The 26,113-nt window shown below is 45.4% G+C and overlaps 2 protein-coding genes across 2 annotated transcripts in view; one reads left to right on the top strand and one right to left on the bottom strand.

The window, feature by feature from the left end:
• Nucleotides 1–26,113, bottom strand: part of LOC109937490 (soluble guanylate cyclase 88E-like) — a 116,899-nt gene that overhangs the window by 60,848 nt on the left and 29,938 nt on the right. Inside the window, exons 6-9 of the mRNA XM_048603942.1 lie at nucleotides 25,125–25,244; nucleotides 11,263–11,347; nucleotides 10,001–10,087; nucleotides 873–990 (exon numbers count right to left, since the gene is read on the bottom strand). Coding sequence (XP_048459899.1) covers nucleotides 873–990; nucleotides 10,001–10,087; nucleotides 11,263–11,347; nucleotides 25,125–25,244 — 410 coding nt within the window. The remainder of the gene's footprint in view (nucleotides 1–872; nucleotides 991–10,000; nucleotides 10,088–11,262; nucleotides 11,348–25,124; nucleotides 25,245–26,113) is intronic.
• The window catches only part of grk6 (G protein-coupled receptor kinase 6), a 127,201-nt gene continuing 103,936 nt past the window's right edge, over nucleotides 2,849–26,113 (top strand). The window contains exon 1 of the mRNA XM_048603817.1: nucleotides 2,849–2,896. The gene's annotated coding sequence lies outside the window, so the exon portion shown is untranslated. The remainder of the gene's footprint in view (nucleotides 2,897–26,113) is intronic.

Below are 26,113 nucleotides of genomic sequence, written 5' to 3'. Positions count from 1 at the left end.
ATCAGAAGGAAGTGGATGGTTTGGAAAGGGTACAGGAAAGGCTTACCAGGATGTTGCCTGAAATGGGGAATTTTAACTAAGAAGAAAGATTGGTCAGGCAGTGTATGTTTTCACTGGAACGCAGGAGGTTGAGGGGCAAACTGATATAAGTTTATAAGTTTGTGAATGACATGGTTAGAATGGAAAGTAAGAGGCTTTTTCCTAGGGTGGAGGGGTCAATCATTAGGGAACACATGTTCAAGGTGCAGGGAGGGAAATTTAAAGGAGGTGTGTGAGACAAGTTTTTCACACAAAGGGTAGTGAGTACTGGGAATGTGCTGCCAGAGCAGACACAATAGCAGCATTCACCTGGATATGTACATAAATAGGAAGGGAATAGAGGGAAACAGATCCTGTAAGTGAAGAGAGTTTTTGTATGGAAGGGCAAAATGTGTCAGTGCAGGCTTGGATGGCCGGAGGGCCTGTTACTGTGCTGTATTATTCTTTGTTCTTTTGTCGCTGACCCCTGACCTCTTGCTCACTGCACGCAACCCTTGTTCTCCGCCCCTAACCTCCTGCTCACTAACCCTAACCCCTACTCACTGCCCCAACTCCTGCCCACTGTCCTAAACCCCACTCACTACCCTCCAACCTCCCACTCACTACCCCTCCGACCTCCCACACTCAGTCTCCCATTGCCTGCTCCCTGCTCCCCCATCCTGAAACCCTTGTCACTCACTCATTGTTCCCTTCCCATGCTTGCTGCCCTGCCATCAATTGCTCACCCCCTCAATCCCCAGTCGCTTATTCCCCCACCCTACACCTGGTCACAATCACCCTCTCCTCTTGGCAACTGCTGATCACCACCTCCCCTTTATTGCTCCATTTCTTACACAGGGGTTCCCAGGAAGATGATCGATTCCCACTCTGACATGAATCTCATCTGCCCCTTCAGCCTGAGGCAGCGGCTGCCATCCCCACAGCTCTCCAGCATACTGGAACTGTTCCCATCTGCAATTACACAGAAAGATACACACATACTGTTCAGGTAGCTTCCTGTACAATCCTTGTTCGATATTCCCCATCTAGATCATGACCTCTTACTTCATACTGCAGGAAAAATGTGAGGGCCTTGGAGACAATGCAGAGGGAATTGCCAGAATGGATCCATGGATGAGGGAAATGAGCTCCAGGGTGAGGTTGGAGAAGCTGGGATTGTAGTGAAGGAAATTGAGGAGAGTTTGGTAAGAGGTAATGACAGGTTTAGATCAGATAGACAGAATGAATTAGCTGATAGTGCAAGAGGTAAAGGATAACGATAAAATATTCTGGGTATGTGATACAGGACAGGATATGAGGATTTACTGTTTTACGCAGCAAGTAGAAATGATCTGGAATTCACTGCTTCCAAAGGGAATGCAACAGTAAACAGTGAATAATTTCAAAAGGGAAGCAGGGTGGAATTAGAAGAGTTCCCACATTTCTTCTGACGACAGACTTACCACCCCTTTCTTTATAACATAACCTTTATTAACGAAGGATCTCTTCTCATAGTTTCTTCTTTCTCCCACTTGATTTGGAGTCATCACAATGCTGGTTAATACCTGCTCTATCTCCACCTGTCAATTCTCTACTCCTCCTCCAAACACACAGTGTAACCCTGCTCCGTCTTTCCATCTGACTGTGGCCTCTCCTTGTTTCCTTCTTCATGGCAGTTCCATCTCCATCACTCTCTCACCACATCTTCCATCCTCTCTATCTCTCTCTGTCTCACAGTCTCTCTGCAAGAGATTTCAATGGCTATCTCAATCTCTTCAAAACTGTGTACTCTGACAATCTTCACTGACCCCCCTGATGTACAGTTTCCTGATTTTGTTCTTTTTCCTTACTGGAAACATTCTTCTCAGTATCAGTATCTCATCTCAATTGAGTCATTGCTTCTCTCTTTTCATTGTTGCCCAGGTTTCTGCACAAGATCACTCTCACAACTGTGTAGACTCTTCCTTTCAGTTTCAACATTAATTTTCAATCACAGAATACAGCACTGTACTTTCACCAATCTCTCCAACCATCGCTGATCCCATGTTAAATTTCCTCACTTTCATCTCTGCCATCATTGCACCTAGGTCATTGAAGGTATTTGCTTTCTCCAAGTCTTCACCCTCTATCTGTACACCCTCACGATGATCATTTTCACCAGACTCAGAATGACGGTCCTAAAGGTTGGATCTTCAGTCTCCTGATCTTCATGCCTAGTCTTAGTGTTTTTTCTTGGTCTCCAAATTTTCAGTGACAATCCCATCATTTCTGCAGCACAGTCCTCTGCAAACCTCACCAATCACAGCAATTCCTGTCTCATTCATTCAGTCAAAACATCCATGGAGGGGAGGGAGAAGAGAACCGAAGAGGAGGGCCTCACTCTTCACTTGGCAAGTTTACCTTATCTTCTCTTTGCACTGATTCCTGTTCTAGATGCCCCTGAACACGCTCACCTTGGTACACCACTGCATTATCAACAGTACTATTGGCAGAAATTATTAATTTTTATTAAAATGTATAACCCTTCGATAGAAGTTGCTTTTGGAAGCTCTTTTCCTGTTGATAGAAATGTATTTCCAATTTGAAAATCTCTATCATTCAATTACTATTGCAACTTTTGGGGAGGAATAGCCAGAATTCAGTAGGGGGAAAATTTCAGGAATTTGACCCAGCGACAGTGAAGGAATGGTGACACATTTCCAAGTTAGGATGGTTTGTGTCTTGGAGGGGAACTTGCAGTTGGTGGTATTCCCATATGTCTGCTGCCCTTGTTTTTCTAGATGGAAGTGGTTGTGTGTTTGGAAGATGCTGTCAAAGAAGCCATGGTGAATTTCTGCAGTGAATCTTGTGAATACAAAGCAGGGCGATCGGCAACGAGGTAAGGTTAAGGTAAGATTCTGTTCTTTGTCTCACTGTGAAGGGTCAAAAGATAGCAGTTAGGGCGGTAGTATGCCCCTCCTGCCAGATGTGGGAGATCAGGGAGCAGTCTAGTGTCCCTGACGACTATGTCCGCACGAAGTGTGATCAGCTGGAGCTCCTCACAGACCATGTGGTTCAATTTGAGAGGCATTTGGAAACACTGAGGAGCATACTGGGGGCAGAGGGTATGATATTCTCTAAGTACAGTGATGTGGTTCAGGTTCAGTCAGGTAGATGGGTGACTGCAAGGAGAGGCAGGCAGGTTTGCTAGAGCTATTGGGGAGGCTTTAAACTAGGTTGGCAGGGGGATGGGAACCAGTGCGTTAATTCAGAAGGTGGAGCAGTTGGTATAAAGGTAGATGCAATGAGCAGGGAGACTGTGAGGAAGGACAGACTAAAATGGCAGGAGGATGAGAGTCCATGCAGAGACCAGAGCAAAAGTTAGAAAAGAAAAAAGTAAAATTGGAGGACAGAATCAAATGTTAAAGACAAGAAGATTCCTAGATTCTAAAGTGACAATGAATATAAAGGCACTTTTTCTGAATGCCCGTAGTATTCAAAGCAAAGTCGACGAACTTGTTCAAATCAGTACGAAGGGGTATAATTTGTTTGCCATTACAGAAACATGATTGCAGGGTGGTGATGACTGGGAACTAAATATCCAAGAGTTTCAGGTAATTCGGAAGGTTAGGCAGGAAGGTAAGGGAGGTGGGGTTGCACTCTTAATTAAGGATGAGATTAGGGCGATAGTGAGAGATGATATAGGATCTAAGGAGCAAAATGTTGAATCCATCTGGGTAGAGATTAGGAATAGTAAGACGAAGAAGTCACTGGTGGAAGTAGTCTATAGGCCACCCAGTAATAATGTTACAGAGGCACAGGCGATAAATCAAAAAGTATCTGAGGCATGTAAGAATGGAACGGCAGTAATCATGGGGGACTTTAACTTGCACATTGATTGGGCGAATCAAGCTGGTGGAGGCAGTCTTGAGGAGGTGTTCATAGAAATCATCCGTGATAACTTTCTTGAACAGCATGTTACCGAACCTACGAGGGAACGTGCAATCTGTGTAATGAGACAGGTAAAATTAATGATCTCATAGTTAGGGATCCTCTTGGAAAGAATGATCACAGTATGATCGAATTTCAGATACAAATAGAGGGTGAACTAGTATAATCTAAAATCAGGGTTTTATGCTTAAACAAGGGAGACTACAATGGGATGAGGAAAGAGTTGGCTAAGCTAGACTGGGAACAAGAGTTGTATGGTGGAACAGTTGAGTGGAAGACTTTTGAAGAGATTTTTCAGTGCTTAATAAAATATATTCTGGTCAAAAACAAGGATAACAAGGGTAGGAAGAGCCAGCCTTGTGTAACTAAGGAAATAAAGGAAGACATCCAGTTAAAAGCTCAGGCTTACAAAGTTGCCAAGAGAAGTAGGAAACAGGAAGATTGGGAACACTTTAAAAAGCAATAAAGAACCATGAGGCAAGCAATAAAAAAAGGAAAGATAGATTATGAATGCAAACTTGCATAGAATATAAAAACAGATAGGTAAAGCTTTTATAAATATATAAAACGGAAAAGGGTGGCTAAAGTGGATGTAGGTCCCTTGGAGGATGAGAAGGGGGAATTAATATTGGATAATGCTGAAATGGCTGAGGCCTTGAATGACTTTTTTAGTTACCTTAACGTCTGTAGTTGGCAAAATGCTTGAGGCTATCATTAATGAAAAAATAGCGAGAAATCTGGATGGAAAGGATTCCATCAGGCAGACACAGCATAGATCCAGGAAGGGAAAGTCATGTTTGACAATATTACTGGGGTTCTTTGCAATTGTTATATCCTCAGTGGATAGAGGGGAACAGGTGGATGTTGTGTACTTGAATTTCCAGAAGGCATTCGATAAGATACCGCATAAAAGACTCATCCATTAGATAAGAATGCATGGAGTTGTGGGGAATGTATTAGCATGGATAGAGGACTGGTTAACCAATAGAAGGCAGACAGTTGGGATAAATGGGTGTTTCTCTGGTTGGAGATCAGTGGTGAGCAGAATTCCATAGGAGTTAGTGTTGGGCCCGCAACTGTTCAGTATATATATATAAATGATTTGGAAGAGGAGACTGAGTGTAATGTGTCTAAGTTTGCTGATGATACTAAATTGAAAGGCAAATGGTGCAGAGGATGTGAAGAGTCTGCAGAGAGATTTAGATAGGTTGAGTGATTAGGCAAGGGTCTGGCAGATGGAATACAATGTTGGTAAATGTGAGGTCATCCACTTTGGAAGTAAAAATACCAGGTCAGATTATTATGTAAATGGTGAAAGATTGCAGCATGCTGTTGTGCAGAGAGACTTAGGAGTGCTTGTACATGAATCGCTAAAAGTTGGTTTACAGGTGCAACAGGTAATCAGGAAGGCAAACGGAATGTTGGCTTTCATTGCTAGAGGGATTGAATTTAAGAGCAGGGAAGTCCTGCTGCAATTATACAAGATGCTGGTGAGGCCGCACCTGGAATATTGTGCCCAGTTCTGGTGTCCATACTCGAGGAAGGATATACTGGCTTTGGAGGTGGTGCGGAGGAGGTTCACCAAACTGATTCCAGAGATGAAGAGGTTACCCTATGAGGAGAAGTTGAGCTGCCTGGGACTGTATTCACTAGAATTTAGAGGAATGAGAGAGGATCTTATAGAAACATATAAAATTATGAAAGGTATAGGTACGATAGAGGCAGGCAAGTTGTTTCCACTGGTGGGAGAGACAAGGACAAGGGGTCATAGCCTCAAGATTGGGGGGAGTAGATTTAGGACAGAGATGAGGAGAACTGCTTTTCCCAGAGAGTGGTGAATCTATGGAATTCTTTGCCCAAGGAAGCGGTAGAGGCAGCTTCATTAAATATATTTAAGACACAGTTGGATAGATTTTTGCATGAAAGGGGGATTAATGTTTATGGGGATAATGCAGGTGGGAGGAGCTGAGACCACAGATAGATCAGCCATGATCTTATTGAATGGTGGAACAGGCTCGATGGGCCGAATGGCCTACTCCTGTTTCTATCTCTAATGAACTTATAAGTAGTGCAGGAGTCTCCTGTGGCTATTCCCCTCTCTAACAGATGTACGGTTTTGGATAATGTTAGGGGATTAGCATCTCAAGGGAATACAACAGCAGCAGCCAGGCCCATGGCATTACAACTGGCTCTGCTGTAGACCATGATCGGGCAAAGTCCAAGCCAGTGTTAGTAGTAGAGGACTCACTATTCAGGGGCACAGATAGGCATTTCTGTAGCTGCAATTGAGAATCCATTATGGTGTTGAGGGCGTCACTGAACAGTTGCATGAAATCCTTAAAGGGAAGGGTAAGCAACCAGAGGTCATTGTACATATTGGTACCAACGACACAGGTAAAAAAGGGGATGAGGTCCTGAAGACTGATTATCAGATGTTAGGCAGAAGGACCTCAAGGGTAGTAATTTCTGGACTACTTATGGTGCCACATGTTAGCAGGAGTAGGAACAGGAGGATTTGGTAGATGAATGTGTGGTTTGAAAGCTGATGCAAGGGGAAGGAAATCAGATTCTTGGATCATTGAGATCTCTTCTGGGGCAGATATGATCTGTACAAGAGGGACGGGTTGCAGCTGAACTGGAGGGGAGCTAATATACTGGCAGGAGATTTGCAAGAGCCACTCGCGAGAGTTTACCTAGTCTGGCAGGGGTGAGGAATTCAAAGCAATAGGGAGATGAAAGAGAAGATTGAGGACAGAATAGTGGTTAATGAGAGCAAGTTAAATAGTAAAGCCAGTGTTGGTAATCTTAGTACTAGGCAGAGCAGGCAAAAGCACAGAAGGAAGCAAGGGAAGTATAGGTTAAACTGCATTTATTAAAATGAAAAAGGCCTGACAGGCAAATAAACTCGTGGCGTGGATGGGACAGGGATATTATAATTATTACAGAAACATAGTTGAGGGGTGAACTAGATTGACAGCTCAATGTTCTGGGGTAAATATAGGAAGGATAGAAAGAGAGGCAAGAGAGGAGGGGGAGTTGCCTTTTGATTGGGGAGAACATCATGGCAGTACTGAAGGTTCATCCACTGAGCCTATATGGGCAGAACTGAGAAATAAAAAGGGGGAGATCACTTTGACAGCGGGAAAGTGAGGAACAAATATGTGAGGAGATCAGAGATAGCTGATAATAGAATAGATAGCAGAATAATAGGGTTCCAATACTACAAGATTTTAACTTTCCTAACATCGACTGGGACTGCCAAGTGTTAAGGGCTTGGATGGAGAGAGATTTGTTCAGTGTGTTCAGGAAGGATTTCTCATGCAGTATGTAAATGGCCCTGCTAGAGAAAGAGCAAAACTTGCCCTCCTCTTGGGAATAAGGCAGGGCAAATAATGGACATATTAGTGGGAGAACACTTTGGGACCAGTGACCATAATTCCATTAGTTTTAAAATAGCTAAGAAAAAGGATAGGCCTGATCCACAAGTTAAAGTTCTAAACTGGGGCAAGGCCAATTTTGATGGTCTTAAACAGGAACTTTCTAAAGTTGAATGTGGGAGGCTGTCTTCAGGCAAAGGGATGTCTGGTAAGTGGGAGGCTTTCAAAAGTGAGTTAATGAGGGTTAAGATGTGTTAGAGTGAAGGATAAGGCTGGTAGGAGTAGGGAACCCTGGATAACTTGAGTTATTGAGGGCCTGATCTTGAAAAATGAAGGAAGCATATTATATGCATAGGCAGCTGGGATCAAGTGTATTCCTTGAGGAGTATAGAGGGTGTCAGAGTACACTTAAGAGAGAAATCAGGAGGGCTAAAAGGAAACACGAGATGGCTAAAAGTACATGAACGGCAAAAGAGTAACCAGGGAAAGAAGAGGGCCTCTTAAAGATCAACAAATTCATCTCTGTGTGGACCCACAAGAGATGGGTGAGATCCTAAATGAAAATTTCCCATCAGAATTTACTATGAGAAAGGTATGGTGGCTCGGGAACTTGGGGAAATAAATAGTGATATCTTGAGGGAGTCCACGTAACAGATGAGGAGGTGCTGGAAGTCTTAAACCGCATTAAGGTATATAAAGTCCTGGGACCTGATGAAGTGTGTACCAGGACTTTGTGGGAGGGTAGGGAGGAAATTGCAGGGCTCCGGTGGAGATATTTGTATCATCGCCAGCCACAGGTGAAGTGCACAAAGATTAAAAGGTCGCTAATGTTGTGCCGTTATTTAAGGAAGGCTGCAGGGAATTACTTGGGAATTACAAAGCGGTGAGCCTAACATCTGTGGTGGGTAAGTTGTTAAAACAGATTCTGAGAGGCAGGATCTACAGGCATTTGGAGAGGCAAGGACTTATCTAGGATAGTCAGCATGGCTTTGTACAATGGAAATCGTGTCTCACAAGTTTGATTGAGTTTTTTGAAGGGGTGACCAAGAAAGTAGATGAGTGCGGTTGACGTCGTCTACATGGGCTTTAGCAAGGCCTTTGTCAAGATACCGCATGGTAGATTGTTAAGTAACGTTAAATCCAGGGAGAGATAACCAATTGGATACAAAATTGGCTTGATGGTAGAAGGCAGAAGATGGTGATAGAGGGTTGTTTTTCAGACAGGGGGCCTGTGACCAGTGGTATACCACAGGGATCAGTGCTGGGTCTGTTATTCGTCATTTATATAAATGATTTGGAAGAAAGTTTAGGAGATATGGTTAGTAAGTTGTAGATGACACCAAGAATGGTGGTACAGTGGGTAGTGAAGAAAATTATCTGGGAATGCAACAAGATCTTGATCAACTGTGCCAGTGGACTGAGGAATGGCAAATGGAATTTAACTTAGATAAATGCAAGGTGTTGCACTTCAGTGTGTCAAACCAGACCAGGACTTACACAGTCAATATCAGGGCCCTGGAGAGTGTTATAGAACAAAGAGATCTAGGGGTACAGGTTCATAGCTCCTTGAAAGTGGAATCCTCAGCAGACAGTGCAGTGACGAAGGCTTTTGGCATGCTTACTTTTATTGATCAGAGTGTTGAGTGTAGGAGTTGGGATATCTGGTTGCAGCTGTACAAGACATTGGTGAGGCCACATTTTGAGTACTACGTGCAGGTCTTGTCGCCCTACTATATAAAGGATACTATTAAACTAAAAAGGCTTGAGTTATAAGGAGAGGGTTGAATTGGCTGGGACTTTTTTCTCAGCAGTGTTGGAGACTGAGGGGTGACCTTATAGAGGCCTATAAAATCATGAGATGCATTCTTAAGATAGATAAGGTACATAGCCAACAGCTTATTCCATGGGAGGGGAGTCTAACACTAGAGGGCATAGATTTAAGATGAGAGGGGAGAGATACATAAAGGGTCCAGAGTGGCAATTTTTTCACACAAAATGGTGAATGTCTTGAACAGGTTGCCAAAGGTAATGGCGGAAGCAAGTACAATTTTGTAATTTAAGAAACATTTAGACAGGTACATGGATGGGATAGGTATCAAGGGATATGCACCAAATGCAGGAAAAAGGGACTGATTTAAATTATGAAAACTGGGCGGCATGTACAAGTTGGGCTGAAGGGCCTGGTTCCATGCTGTAGACCTCTATGACTCTTGTAGATGGAACACAGACTGCTGCTACTGAGCATTGATGGTGGACAGAGTGAATATTGATGTGGTACCAATCAAGTAGGCTGTTTTGTCTTGGATGGTGTCAAGATTCTTGAGTGTTGTTGGAGCTTCACCCATTCAGGCACATGGGGAAATATTCCTTCACACTCCTGAAATTATGTGAAATATTGATTCATTCAGTTTGGAGTTTGGGCAGGGTTTTGGTCTGATATTTTAGGAACAAGAACAAAACATTAGGAAAGTCATAATGGCAGAAAATATAATTAGCACTTTATATTTGGCCTCATGTTGTCCCTGTCCTGGGAGTGTTTGTTGCGGACAATGTAGAGGAGCTTTAGTTTCAGTTTAAAGTGTAAGCTTTACTCTCCATCTCAGCTGCCTGTACCCAATACCTGCCAAAAGTTTCATGAGTGTAATGGGATGTTAATGTGAGACATTAATAGTTACCTTTATAATCGTCACCAACAATTGATTGGAAGGCCATGAGCAGCACACTCGCATCAGCAGCTCGAGGACCATTCTCATAATCAGCATCTTTCAGGGAGAATGAGAGAGTGACAGTGAATTGTAGAGAGCGAGGGAGTTTCTGAGATTGAGAGAATGATGTTGACTGAGAATAAAGCAACTAAGTCGCCAAATGAGAGAGAAAATGGCAAGTGAATGTCAATTGAACATATGGCTGATCATGAGACCAGGATAAGATTTGAAGCGTATGAAAGAAAGTGGCAAGTCAAAAATGAAAGGCAGTGGCAGAGTAACAAAAGAGTAATAGAAGGTGATAGATAGGTAGAGCAATTGAGAATTATACAGTAAGCAACACTGAGAATTAAAGACAGCATGTGAGAGGTAGGCAGTTAGAATGAGACAATACGTAAGATCAATAGTGTGTCAGAGTAACAGACAAGAGACAACTTGTACTCAGATGGATGCTCAGACTCACTACCAGCCCCACATCCTGCCATTGACCTCCCACTCAATCTCTCCTTTACTCTACACATGTTAACCCTCATTCTGCCTTCAGTCTTATTCACCCTCATTCCCCCTCAAGCTTATTCCTACTTACCTTTAGTACACACTCACTCTTGTCCCTACTGACTCACTGTTCACTGCCATTCTGGTTACTCTCACTAACCTCTCAATGTTTCTCTTTGTTTCCTCTCACTTTGTACTGTTCCTGGTTTACTCTTGCTCCACTCTCCTCTCACGCTGCCGTCATTAATCACTTCTCTCACTCTGTCCTTTTATTCACTCTATCCTTACACTGTTTCCATTATTCACACTCTTCTCGCTCTATGCCCGGTTCACTCTCTCCTCACTTGGCTTTGTTGTACCAACTCTCCTCACTCAACCCCCTATTCCCTCCATTCACTCTCTTCTCACTGTCCCCTCATTTTTGACTCTCTCCTCATTCTGCCCTCATTATTCACGCTATCCTCACCCTGCCCTTATTATTCACTCTCTTCTCACTTTGTCTTCATAAAACAATCTCTCCTCACTTGAACCCCTGTTCCTGCCATTCACTTTCTCCTCACTGTCCCTTCATTATTCACTCTGTCTTCACTCTGCCTTTGTTTTCTCTCTCTCTCCTCACTTTGCCCTCTTTATTCGTTTTCTCTTCACTCTGCGCTCGATATTCACGCTCTCCTCACTCTGCCCTCTCTTCTTTAGCTCTCTGCTCACTCTGCCCTCATTGTTCACTCTCTCCTCACTCTGCACTCTGTTGTGTAGGTTCCTTTCTCTTTTCACTGGCTCTTTCGAGATGATCTCAAACAGATTGTTTGGGTGGGAGATGATCTGAAACAAGAAAATGATACATGAATTCACTAAGGCCTGTTCCCTGCACAGAAACACCATTAAACTTTGCAAGTTTCTCACACATCAGCAGCAGCAGCAGGGAGGGGATGAACTGTCACTGACTTCAGCGCACACTTAAAGAAGTCTCTGTCTGGGATAAAGCTCCAATTGAACAACCCTCCCTCACAACAGTAAAATCAATTGGGATTAGGATGGACATCCTGACATAGAAACAGGGAGGGTTGGCGAAGGTCAAAAATGAATGGTCTTGACTAGACAATGGAATGGAGCATATTGCACTTAAAATAGTCCATAAATATTAACAAACAAAATATAACAGATAAATATCCTGAACTGGCACTGACTCTCAAGGAATTTGTTGAGGAAATCCTAAGAACAGACATAATACTAATCTGAAGCGAGGCCATTCTGTCTATTATGCCTCGTTGACTTGTGGATGGTATCCAACTCCCCTCTCCCCAGTTCACAGCACAAAGCCTTTTTTCTCTTTATGATTTTATCCTACTTCCTTGAAATGTCATTATTAGGTCTGCTCCCATCATGTCAACTCCCTGTGTTTAAAAACTCACTATCACCTTTGGCTATGTTACCAATGCTCTCAAATCTGCATTCTTGTGTTCGTGGAAACTGTTTTAGCTCATTATCCTGCCAAAACTGTTTATAATTTTGAAGTCCCTAAAACAATTGCCTTTTAATCTTTTCTGATCTGAGAACAATCCAGTTTCTCCAGTCTCTCTGAATTCACTGAAGCCCCTGGAACCATTCTCTAATGAATTTAGGAATGTATTAAATTTGAGCCAAGGGTTAGTAAATGTGTAAGTAAGCAGCAACAAACTGTTACATCAATATAGTAATGTAGTTATGATTGCAGGAAATTGAACAGTTAGAAGAATAGATGGGTGAGTCTGCACCTCTGCCATGGTCCCTCAGGTGGTGTATCCGCACAGGTGCCAGGGTGCACAACAGAGAACGGCAACAATCTGAAGTCTCGGTACATGTGGGAAACAATAACATTGAGAGGAAAAGGGAGGTCTGACAGACACAGTGAGGAAGTTCAAAATCAGGAATCGAAAGTAGCGATAGCAAGAACTGCAGCTGCTGCAGTCAGAGATAACAAAGTGTGGAGCTGGAGGAACACAGCAGGCCAGGCAGCATCAGAGGAGCAGGAATGTTGACGATTTGGGTCAGGACCCTTCTTCAGAAATTGGGAGGGGAAAGGGAGCTCAGAAATAAATAGAGAGAGGAGGGTTGGGGCTGGAGAAGGTAGGTGGGATGGTGATAGGTGAGTGCATGTAGGGAGTGGTGGGGATTGGTCAGTGAGGTGGGAGGAGCAAATAGGTGGGAAAGAAGATGGACAAGTTGTGTCAGGTCAAGGAGGCGGGGATGAGAGGGAGGGTTGGATATGGGATGAGACTGGGGGTGGGGAGATTTTAAAACTGGTGAATTCCATGTTTAGGCCATCGGGCTGTAGGTTCCCAAGGTGGAATTTGAGGTGCTGCTCCTCCAGTTTGTGGGTGGCATTATTGTGACGCTGGTGGAGGCCAGAATGGACATGTTGCCCAGGGAGTGGGAATAGTGATCACTGGATTAGTCTCAGTCATAGACTCACAGAGATCTATAGCACAGAAAAAGGCCTTTCATCCCATTGAGTCAGAGCCAGTCAAAAACAACAAACTATTCTAAGATAACAAGGTGTAGAGCTGGATGAATACAGCAGGCCAAGCAGGATCAGAGGAGCAGGAAAGCTGACGTTTCTTCAGAAATGGGGGAGGGGAAGAGGATTCTGAAATAAATAGGGAGAGATGGGGAGGCGGATAGAAGATGGATAAAGGAGAAGATAGGTGGAGAGGAGACAGTAGGTCAAAGAGGCGGGGATGGAGCCAGTAAAGGTGAGTGTAGGTGGGAAGTTAGGGAGGGGATAGGTCAGTCCAGGGAGGACGGACAGGTCAAGGAGGCTGGATAAGGCTGGTAGGTAGGAGATGGGGGTGGGGCTTGAGGTGGGATGAGTGGACAGGTGGGAGGAAGGACAGGTTAGGGAGGCGGGGATGAGCTGGCTGGTTTTGGGATGCGGTCGGGCGAGGGGAGATTTTGAAGCTTGTGAAGTCCACATTGATACCATTGGGTTGCAGGGTTCCCAAGCGAAATATGAAGTGCTGTTCCTGCAACCTTCGGGTGGAATCGTTGTGCCACTGCAGGAGGCCCAGGATGGACATGTCGTCCAAGGAGTGGGAGGGGGTGTTAAAATGGTTCGCGACTCGGAGGTGCAGTCGTTTGTCGCGAACCAAGCGTAGGTGTTCCACAAAACGGTCCCCAAGCCTCTGCTTGGTTTCCCCAATGTAGAGGAGGCCACATCGGGAACAGCGGATACAGTATACCACATTAGCAGATGTGCAGGTGAACATCTGTTTGATGTGGAAGGTTTTCTTGGGGCCTGGGATGGGGGTGAGGGGGGAGGTGTAGGGGCAGGTGTAGCACTTCCTGCGGTTGCAGGGAAAAGTGCCAGGGGTGGTGGGGCTAGTGGGGAGTGTGGAGCGGACAAGCGAGTCACGGAGAGAGTGGTCCCTCCAGAAGGCAGATAAGGGTGGGGAGGGAAAAATGTCCTTGGTAGTGGGGTCAGATTGCAGATGGCGGAAGTGCCGGAGGATGATGCATTGGATCCGGAGGTTGGTGGGGTGGTACGTGAAGACGAGGGGGATTCTGTTTCGATGGTAATTGCAGGAAGGGGGTGTGAGGAATGAGTTGCGGGGAATGCGAGAGACACGGTCGAGGGCGTTTTCAACCATTGTGGAGGGTATGTTGCGGTCCTTGAAAAACGAGGACATCTGGGATGTCTGGGAGTGGAATGCCTCATCTCGGGAGCAGATGTGGTGGAGGCGAAGGAATTGGGAATACCGGATGCCATTTTTGCAGGAAGGTGGGTGAGAGGAGGTGTATTCTAGGTAGCTGTGGGAGTTGGTAGGCTTGAAATGGATTTCGGTTTCCAGATGGTTGCCAGAGATGGAAACAGAGAGATCCAGGAAGGAGAGAGAGGTATCGGAGATGGTCCAGGTGAACTTAAGGTTGGGGTGGAAGGTGTTAGTGAAGTGGATGAACTGTTCGAGGTCCTCGTGGGAGCACGAGGCGGCACTGATACAGTCATCAATGTAACGGAGAAAGAGGTGGGGGACAGGGCCAGTGTTGCTTCGGAAGAGGGATTGTTCCACATATCCTACAAAGAGCTTGGGCCCATGTGGGTACCCATGGCCAGCCACTTTGTCTGTAGGAAGTGGGAGGAATTGAAGGAGAAGTTGTTAAGGGTGAGGACAAGTTCAGCTAAGCGGATGAGGGTGTCAGTGGAGGGGGACTAGTCGGGCCTGGGGATCAGGAAGAAGCGGAGGGCCTTTAGGCCATCTGCATGGGCAATGCAAGTGTATAGGGACTGGACGTCCATGATAAAGATGAGGTGTTGGGGACCAGGGAATTGGAAGTTTTGGAGGAGGTGGAGCGCATGGGTGGTGTCACGGATGTAGGTTGGGAGTTCCTGAACCAAGGGGGGGAAAATGGAGTCGAGATAGGTGGAGATGAGTTCGGTGGGGCAGGAGCAGGCAGACACAATGGGTCGACCAAGGCAGTCAGGTTTGTGGATTTTGGGAAGGAGACTGAAACGGGCAGTGCGGGGTTGGGGAACGATGAGGTTGGAGGCTGTGGGTGGGAGGTCATCTGAAGTGATGAGGTTGTGGATGGTTTGGGAGATGATGTTTTGGTGGTCGGGGGTGGGGTCATAATCAAGGGGGCGGTAGGAGGAGGTGTCAGAGAGCTGGTGTCTGGCCTCTGCGATGTAGAGGTCAGTGCGCCATACTACAACCGCGCCTCCCTTGTCCGCAGGTTTTATGGTGAGATTGGGATTGGAGCGGAGGGAGCGGAGGGCTGCACGTTCTGTGGAGGAGAGGTTGGAGTGGTGAGAGGGGCGGAGAGGTTGAGACGATTGATGTCTCGACGGCAGTTGGAGATGAAGAGGTCAAGGGAGGGTAGGAGGCCTTGGGGTGGTGTCCAGGAGGAGGGGGTGTGTTGGAGGCGGCAGAAGGGGTCAGTAGAGGGAGGGTTAGGCTCACAATTAAAGAAGTAAGCGCGGAGGCGGAGGCGGCAGAAAAACTGTTCAACGTCCAAGCATGAGCAGTATTATTTGATGTTTGGGTGGAGAGGCATAAAGGTGAGCCCTTTAGTGAGGACTGACCGTTCGTCCTCAGTGAGGGGGAGGTATGGGGGGGACAGTGAAGACCCGAGGACTATTGTGAGAGATCTAGGATCAGATTACAAAGTGTCCTTTTGTGTGGAGGTAAAAATAGCAAAGTAAAGAAGGCACTGGTAGTGGTGTACAGACCCCCAAACAGTTTCCACACCGTAGGCCAGCGTACAGATCAGCAAATAATCGGAGTATGTTGAGAACTAGAGGAATAATTAAGGGTGACTTTTTAATCTTATTTATTTGATCAATCAAGTTGTAAAGGGTAGCTGCGACAACAAATTTGTAGTGTATAGTTTAATAGAATCATAGAATCCCTACAGCGTGGAGTCAGGCCCTTCGGCCCAACAAGTCCACACCGAACCTCAGACATGCCACCCAGACCGATACCCCTACAACCCACCTAATCTACACAACCCTGAACACTATGGACAATTTAACATGGCCAATCCACCTACCCTGCACATCTTTGGGCTGCGGGAGGAAACTGGAGCACCCACAGGAAACCCACGCAGACACAGGGAGAATGTGCAAACTCCACGCAGACAGTCGCCTGAGGGTGGAATTGAACCCGGGTTCCTGGTGCTGTGAGGCAGCAGTGCTAACCACTGAGCCACCATGCCGCCCCAAACAGTTCCAAATAGAATCATAGTATTTACAGAAGGAGGCTAATCAACCCATGTCTGTACCAGCTCCTGAAAGAGCTACCCAGTTAGTCCCATTTTCCAGCCCTATCTCCATAGCCCTCTAAATTCTTCATTTTCAAATATGCATTAGTTCTCTCTTGAAACCTAGAGGAATATAACATGGAGGCAACATGGAAAAGGCTATCCTGGATCAAGAAAGTTTTAATAAATGAGCTGTGTAAAATATCCTCTAGGAAGTAGTTATCATAAGAAGATTCCATATAATATTCAGTTTCGTGTGAGAAACTTGGGTCAGAAACAACTGTTTATTTTAAATAAAGAGAATTGCAATGATCTAAGGGTAGAAAAAGCTCGAGTGAATTGGATTGATAGATTAGCAGGAATGACAGTAAGCAAGCAGTGCAAGATGTCTTTAGAGGTAATGCATAACTCTCAGTAAAAATATATCCCAATAAGGAGGAAAGTTTAAGAGATAAACCAACAATGGCTAGCCAAGGAAGTTAAGGAGAGTATTAAGTTGAAAGAGAAAGCATAAGAAAGTAAATCTGATAGCCCTGAAGATTGGGATAAATTCAGAATACAGAAAAGGGGGGCAAAAAGTGGAGAAAATAAATTGTAAGGGCAAATTAGTGAGGAATATAAAAACTGACAAGAAGAACTTCTTTATGTATATAAAAAGGGAGATGTCAAAGTGAACATAGGACACTTAGATAGTGAATCTGTGGAGACAGTTATGAGAAACAAGGAAATAGCAGAGGATTTTGCATCAATACTACAGTGGAAGATACTTTGAACATTCCATTCAGAATAAAGAATATAGGGGAGGCATTAAGTACCATCACTATCTCTGGAGAAATAGTATTATACAAAGTAATGGGCTAAAGGCAGATCCACCCCCTGGCCCTGATGGCTTGCATCCTAAGATCCTAAAAAAGGTAGCTACAGAGACGTTGGATACATTGGTTGTAATTTTCCAAAAATATTTGGATTCTGTGGAATTACTAGAGGATTGGAATGTGACACCCCTATTTAAAAAAGGGAGGCAAATAGTGGGTAACCAGATGCTGACTAGCCTAACATCTATTCATGGAAAAAATTTGGAATCACTTATTAAGGAAATAAAGCAGGTCATTTGGAAATTCATAATGTAATCAAGCAGAGTTAGCATTGCTTCATGAAAGGGAAATTGTATCTGATAATTTATTAGTTGCTCTAGGAAGTCCCAATCAGAGTGGAGTGAGGGGAACCAGTAGAGTTTAGAAATAGGAAAATAGGACAGATGAATGCGTGATTCAAGAGTTGGTACATAGATTCCTGGATCACTGGGGCCATTTTTTGGGAAGGTGGGACATGTACAAATCAGATGGTCTGCACCTGAACCACACTGGGACCAACATCCTTGCAGCTTGGTTTGCTAGTGCTGTTGGGAGAAGTTTAAACTTGGCTGGCAGGGGGAGAGGACACAATGAAACACATATTGTTATACCAAAGGAAGCAAGTAACAGTGAATTCAGCTATGTTGAGTGTCAAGAGAGTAAGACAAAGCTGGACGATCGATAATGCTTGAAGTGTAACAGGTAAGACTGAGTTAATGGCGTGGATTGACACATGGAAGTATGATATTGTTGCCATTACAAAAACATGATTGAGGGAAGGGCTGGACTGGCAATGCAACATTCTGGGGTATAGGATCTCTCGGCAAGATAGAGGAGGTGTAAAAAGGGTGTTAGTGCAGCACTATTTATTAGCTAACAGCTCCGTCAGGGAAGTCTACAGCGGAACAATGGGGGCCATTCAAAAGGAGCTGGGGAGAGTATGGGTCCAACATGTACCCTTTAGAGGAAAATGTAGGAGCAATAGGTTCAGAAAACCCTGGATGTCGAGAACAATTCAAGACTGAATAAAGAATAAGAGTATGGCTTTTTAGCAAATCCAAAGGGAGCAATTCAGCCCTAGAGGAATACAGGATGTGCAGGAGGGAACTCGAGAAAGCAATTAGAAAAACAAAAAGGGGGCATGAAAAAGGACTTGAGAACAGGATTAGAAAGAACCTTAAGATATTTTATATATGCATTAAAGGGAAGAGTTTAACCAGGGAAAGAGTAGGACCCATTAGGGACCAAATGGGCAACGTGTGTGTGAAGCCTCAGGATATTGGAAGACTGTTGAATGAATACCTCTCTTTGGTCTTTACTCTGGAAATGGAGAACATAAGTACGGAATTCAGGAAAAGGTACTGTGAGGAACTTGCACAGTTTGACTTAGGAAATAGGGAGGAATTGGAGACACTATCAGGCTTAAAAACAGACAAGTCCCCTGGCCCAGATGAATTGCATCCCAGGCTGCTGTGGAAGGTGGGGAAGGAAATTACAGTCTAGTGAAACTTACATCAGTGGTGGGGAAACTAGTGAAGAAAATTCTGAAGGAGCAAATTAATACCCCCTTAGAAAGGCATGGGTTAATTAGAAATAGTAAGTATGACTTTGTCAGAGGAGGTCATGCCCAACAAATTTGTTATAATTTCTTGAAAATGTGACCAAGAATGTGGATGAGGGAAGTTCAGTTGATGTAGTTTGCATGGATTTTAGCCATGGTTGTAACATAAAAGTTCCCACATGGGAGACTAATTTAAAAAAGTTAAAGCACATGAAATTGAGGGAAACTAGATGAGATGGATCAGAAACTGGCTTAGCAATAGGTTACAAAGGGTAGTTGTAGAAAGCTGTTTGACTGTCTGGAAACCAGTATCCAGCGGTGTCCACAAGGATCAGTACTGGCACACTTATTGTTTGTTGCATGGGATCCACGGCGACTTAGCCATTTGGATTCAGAATTGACTTGCCCATAGAAGACAGAGGGTAGTGGTGGATGGGTGTTTTTCTGATTGGAGATCCATGACTAACGGTGTTCCACAGGGATCCATGCTGGGACCTCTGTTGTTTAGATTTATATAAATGACTTGGATGAAAAAGTAGTTGGGTAGGTTGGTAAATTTGCAGATGTCACAAAGATCAGTGGAGTTTTGGATATTGCAGAAGGTTGTCAAAGGTTACAGCAGGTTATAAATCAGTTGCAGATATGGGTGGAGAAATGGCGAATGGAGTTTAATCTGAGCAAGTGGGAGGTCTTGCACTTTGGGAGATCACATGTTTAGGGAAATATACAGTTAATGCTATGATTGTTAACAGCATTGATGTACAGAGGGATCTTGGGGTCCTAGTCCATAGGTCCCTGGAAGTGGCCACCACAAGTAGATAGGGTAATAAAGAAGGCATATGGCATGCTTTCCTTTGTGGATCAGGGCACTGAGTACAAGAATCAGGAAGTGATGTTGCAGCTTCATCAACCATTTCGATAGGCTGTATTTTGGGGTATTGCATTCAATTTTGGTCTCCACACTACAGGAAGGATGTGGAGGCTTTGGAGAGGGTGCAGAAAAGGTTTACCAGGATGCTGCCTGGATTAGAGAGTATAAGTTATAAGGAGAGGGTAGACAGACAGAAGAAATTAGTTTAACTTGCCATCATGTCTGGCACAACATGGTGGTCCAAACATCCTGTTCCTGTGCGGTTCTATCTTCTATGTCATGCACCCCAGCCGCTGTGGTGCTCACCAGTTTATTAAGCTGTTGCTGAGCAGTGCATGCTCCCTCTTCAAGGATACAACCACAGATGTAATTGTGAAAGGAGGCCAATAGTCAGAAACAATGACCCCCTCCACAGCCTGCTGCCTGGAGATGTGTTTTTGTCACTTTGGCCAGACCCAGGAGAAGGCCCTCTGACTTGTCCACTCCTCTCCACACAGGTGCCCATCGATCAGGAGCATGGTGCTGAAGTTAGAGGAGCAGCCATGTTGAAGTTTTGTCCAGGCCACAAAAACTACACGTGGCCTCACACCCAGTGTATTTAATTAGCCTATGATTGGCTGGGCCTGCTGCATACAGCACTCTCCACTCCAAATCCTCAATGGAAAAGGGAAGGCCTTCCACTGAGACTTCTGCCTTTGAATGATAAAGCACTATGCCAAGGTGTATCCAAGCAGCAGGCAAAGGTGAGGAAGTGGAGAGTGCAACAGTTGCCTGTATCTTAAATACCTTTGGCGGCACGGTGGCTCAGAGGTTAGCATTGCTGCCTCACAGCACCAAGGACCCAGGTTTGATTCCACCCTCGGGCGACTGTCTATGTGGTGTTTGCACATTCTCTGGTGTCTATGTGGGTTTCCTCCCACAGTCCAAAGATGTGCAGGTTAGGTGGATTAGCCATGCTAAATTGCCCATATTATCCAGGGATGTTTAGGTTAGGTGGGTTAGACATGGGAAATGCAGGGGTAGGGAATGGGTCTGGGTGGGATGCTCTTCGGAGGGGCAGTGTTGACTTGTTGGGCCGAATGGCCTGTTTTCACACGATAGGCATTCTATGATTCATTCTAAAGACCGTGGGGTGGATTTCCGAGAGATGGCTCAGATGTGGGGCGCTGCATCCCAGGGGATAGTCTGTTGTATGGGGCCAGTGTCAAGTTCCAGACGGACAGGTGTCAGTTTGTCTGGAAACCCAACACATGTCTGAGCCGCCACGATTTCATGTAATGCATCAGGGCCGAGTACCTTGACCCTCAGTCTCCAGAAGGCTCGGGTTGGGAACTGGATGTTGACTGACGCCCTCTTGACCAACTGCACCAGTGCCATCCAACTCACTTCTCCATCATCCAACACATTCTACACTCTAATCAGCCAGTATCCTGAGCCACCCTCTCCATCAGCCATCAAAAGCCACACTGATGGTGGAACCTAGTGCTAAGCAGTGGCTCCCTTACCACAGCCACCACTCATGCAGAGACAGTGCTCTGGCATGGGTCAACCAAGTCCTTGGCTTTGTTCGGGTCCGAGTAAAAGACAGGCAATTGTTGAAAGAAGGTCTGAGAGCAGGACCACTCTTAAACAGGAACTGCATGTCATAATTGAAGTCACACACTTGACAGAAGAAATACATCAACAGGATGCACCACCTTGGAGGAGGCTCAACATGAAAGCATCACTGCAGGGTTTCAAGGCAGAAAGTCGCTACCTGGGTGCAGAGGTTCACCAGTTGCCTACCGCCCTCCTCAAGTGACAGACTCAAAGCCTTAGCAGCAGCCTAGTGCTGCTTTTCATCCCAGAAAATCTCAGCTTTTTCAAGATATTCATGACAAATCCCTGGGGGAGGGACCAAAGTGACCAGCCAATGCCACAAAGTTGCAGAGATTAGCCAGTTTATGACTGCTGCGCCGTCTAAGACAAAGCTGGGAGCAGTCCTGTCCGGCAGCCACTTAGTTTCCAGCTCTTGCCAATTTGCTGTCAAAAGGATTCTTTCGCAGGACAATGATAGCCTCCTGTGTAGAGGAGGTGCATGCTACTCCATGTAAAGCATCGGAGCTTCTCCACCAGGGGGTACATCTGCCACAGACCAACCAGAAGTTCTAGACATTTACTCTAGTTGATCCTTCAGAGGTGCAGCAGAGTAGACCTCCTGGCATTTGTACATCGTTCATAAACCAGCTGCAAACCTCATGTGAACATGAGGAGCATGTCGTTGGTGTATGCCAAAAGGACAAACCCCAGACCCAGCCCACACAGAGCCAGACCCGACAACTGCTTTGACGAGGGACACAGGAATGGCTCCACACAGAACATAACTGACTGGACAGGGGATAGTCCTGACACACTCTCCTCCTGAAGCACAAGGTGAACCATTAAGCACCTCTTCACCTTCACTAAACATGCCGCAGCGACATGTAGGAGTCAAATCCAGGCAACAAGGTGCATGCTGAGCCTGAAAGCTTTCAAAGTCCCAAGCAGATAGAACAGAATACCTACAGTGTGGAAATAGGCCATTTAGCCCAACAGCTCCACACTGACCCTCCAAACAGCATCCCACCCAGACCCATAACCCTACCCTATTCCTGCATTTCCCATGGCTTAACCCACCTAGCCTGCACATCCCTGAACACTATGGGTATCTTACCACGGCCAATCTACCTAACTTGCACATCTTTGGACTGTAGGAGGAAACTAGCAGAAACCCACACAGAGACAGGGAGAATGTGCAAACTCCACACAGAGAGTGGGTAGAATCAGACCGGGTCTCTGGCACTGTGAGGCAGCAGCGCTAACCACTGAGCCACTGCTGCCCGAGGGGGAAAGGAGGCTGGCAGCAGGAACCTGCTGGACAAGTAGCAAAAGGGCTAGAACCTAGATCATTGTAATCCACTATGTCAAACACCCCTTCCTGATGAAGGAAGAATGATGCTCAACAGGCCAGCCCTCTGGGAATGATGGATAACATCCCAGACTAGATGAACTCCTGGGACCACGTAGGATTGGTCTGGGTGAATCGTGTGGTCCAGCACAGTGCCGAGGCAAGAAGAATACACCCTGGAAAAGATTTTATAGTCCAAGCTGAGAAGAAAGACCAGACACCAGTTCTTTAACAACTGGAGATCCCTGCCACTTCAGTAACAGAGCATTGATGCCCCTGTGCCCAGAAAGGGGATCTCTTCAGTCACGATTTATTTCCCCAAGATCCATGTTTGATCATTTCCCATGACATTCCAGAACACCCTGAGGAACACCATGGTTAGCCAGTCCAGCCCCAGGGACTAACCCATGGAGAGCCGGTCAAGCCAGCCAGTTAGCTCCTCCAGACTCAAAGTTGCATTGACCCTCTTGGCACTCTCCAGGTTGACTGCAGCAGATCCTCACATGAAACTTTGAGTTTCTTTGCTGGCTAATGGAAATTCCCTCCTTGGGCTCTGATGCACTCTGGATCCAACACAAGGGATCTGTCATCAGCTACTGCCACAAGGAGCTGCTGGTGGAATAGAAGAAGGAGCCACTGTATAGTTTTCAAATGAACCGGGATCCATGACTTCAAGTACATGCCCGCGGACCAGACAACATGCAGATCTCAGAGTGCACCATTCTACGCTTCTCACACCTCCTGCAGGGCTGGATCCTCATTGGGCTGACTGAGATGTTGAGCATCCCCTTCACAAATTGTTCCATCATAGATTTCAACCTCTTTGTCATCAGCCTGTCTCCCCCAACCCACATTCCTACCCCAACTCCCACCCCTCCCAAGCCACCCACCCTGCACTGTTGACAGAATACTTGGATATGAGTTTTGCCCACATCCCGCCATAGCTTCAAGGAGGGGAAGCTCCCTTTTCCTTCTCCAGTCAGCCCAGAAGTGACAGAATGAGTCTTGGACCGGTTTGTCCTCCAGCAGCAGGTTGTTAAAGTGCCAGTATGCCAACCTTGCTCCGGCGTGGAACAAAACATGCTCCATCCACACCAGATTGTGATCAGTGAACTGCATGTGTTGCAGGAAGGCCATTGGAATGCAGGAGGTGTACACGCTCAATGTAGAGGCAGTCAAATCTGGCTGCTCTGACTCCTGACTTCACAAAGCTGAAGACGGAGGTGGGATGGAGATTCTATTAGACATCTACCAAATCAAAGGACTTGATCAATTCCCTCAACTTCCCCATTTATGCAGAGCTCATCTGGATACCTCCTCTGGTTCCTCCACCCAAGACAGCAAGTAAAATCCATCCACCCAGAGCAGAATGACTTCATCCTCATCAATGGAGCTAAGAAGAATAGACACTTCGTCAAAGAATAGCATTTGCTATGGTCCTAGCTGAGGCATGTGTACGTTCACAAAGTAAAGTACTGTGCCCCCAAAACAAACCAAGAATCAAAGCAAACAGCCTGGCACCACTACCTTGACCCTCAAGGTGAAAAGGTGGGACCAACAAGATAGTCATCCCGCAAGAACTGAGGTCAGGTGACCTATGTAGACGCCTCCATATGGCTTCATCTCTCTGAACATTGTGGGCTTCTTGCCTGAGGAATATGAGGATATGAAATCTGTGCTGTGCTTCTCTGCTGTCATTGTCATTGAGGCTAGGTATGGTCATCATCTTCTCTTTGATTTGATATGAAATATTATTGTCACATGTACCGAGATACAGTTGAAAGTATTGTTTTGCATGCTAACCAAACAAATCGTACCTTACGTAAGTACATCAGGGTAATAGAACAGAATGCAAACTAAAATATTACAGCTGCAGAGAAGGTGCATGTGGAAAGATCAACTCTAATATGTGAGTCTGATAACAGCAGGGAGAAAGTTGTGCTTAAATCTGTTGGTACGTGTTTTCAAACTTTTGTATCTTCTGCCCAACGGAAGGGGGTAGAATTGTAGTATTGTGTCATCATCATCACTGTTAAATCTGTTGGTTGGGAGGAGGGTCTTTTTTCACTCCTCAGCTCCCCAACACTACAGAGGAACGTCTGGCACTGTAGTTTTGCATTCCTGTCCACTCCTGGGGCTGTTTTTAGATGCTGAAAGATGCCACTCAACCCATCAACTTTACACCAGCCCTCTGAAGAACATCCCAAACTATCCCCATAATCCACATTTACAATGACTAATCCACCTAGCCTGCACCTCCTTGCACACTTCAAGACAATCCACCTAACCTGCATATCTTTGGACTGTGGCAAGAAGCCAGAGCACCCAGTGGAAACCCATGCAGACACAGAGAGAACATGTAAGCTCCACACAAGCAGTTACCCAAGGTTAGAATCAAACCCTGGTCCCTGGTACTGTGAGGCAGCAGTGCTAATCACTGTGCTACTGTGCTGCCAATGTTTGGGACTCTCTCTACAAACAGCAATGGAAGCTGGAATAGGTGTTAATTTTAAATCTGAGAGGCTTAAATCTTTAAGCAAAGGTATTCCGGTATGTAGAGTTAAGCCACAGATCAACCGTGATCTCAATGAATGGTGGAATAGGCTTGATGACCTACTCCTGTTCATATCTCTGCTAGATTGTGTGGTTCTTACCATGTTCCAGGTGAACTCAACAAGAGGCCGTGCCAGCAGGAAAGCATCCGTTATCATCTTGCCATCAAGGTCTGGGAATACTGTCGCCAAACCAGATCCCACATTGTGAACAACCATATCCTGTGGGTGAGGAGAGTGGGAAATGTTAGTTAGCACGTGAATTACAATCATATCAGACCGCCTTAAGGGGCAGTCATAGAGTAAAAACAGGCTCAACGGGGTGAAGATGTAGACAGGGCAGAAAGGACTGAGGGAGTAGTGAGAAAGGCAGAGGAGAGGTGTGGGTGAGATGGGGAGAGAAGAGGAAGGCAGGCAGGTGGAGGAGAATAGGCAAAAGGTGTGGAAATCTGACAAATCCTTTAGAGGTTTTCAAAGAGGTAACCAAAAGAATAGATGACAGTAGGGCAGTGGATGTTGCCCATATGGACTTTAGTAAGAGCTTTGACAAGTTCCCACGTGGCAGGCTAATCATGAAGGATAGGTCACATGGGATACAGGGAGAGCTAGCTATTTGGATTCAAAATTGGTTTGATGGTAGGAAGCAGAGGGTGATGGTTGAAGGTTGTTTCTCAGACTGGAGGCCTGTGACTAGTGGTGTGTCACAGGGGTCAACGCTGGGACATTTGTTACTTGTGATTTATGTAAATGATCTGGATGTGAATGTACAAGGCATAATTAGTAAGTTTGCAGATGATACAAAATTAGGACGTATTGTTAATAGCGAGGAACGATATCAAAAATTACAGGGGCATATTGATCAAATGGGGAAGTGGGCTGAGGATTGGCAAATGCAATTCAATACAGATAACTGTGAAGCGTTCCACTTTGGAAAGTCAAAGCAAGGTAGGACTTATACAGTCAATGGTAAGGTCCTGAGGAGAGCTGTAGAACAGAGGAACCTAGGAGTATAAATACATAGTTGGTTGAAAGCAGCATCACAGGTAGACAAGATGGTGAAGAAGGCATTTAGCATGCTGACCTTTGTCAGT

The sequence above is a fragment of the Rhincodon typus genome, chromosome 12 (genome assembly GCF_021869965.1).
Source record: "Rhincodon typus isolate 14 chromosome 12, sRhiTyp1.1, whole genome shotgun sequence".
Lineage (NCBI taxonomy): Eukaryota > Metazoa > Chordata > Chondrichthyes > Orectolobiformes > Rhincodontidae > Rhincodon > Rhincodon typus.
This window is presented reverse-complemented; position numbering and strand designations above follow the sequence as displayed.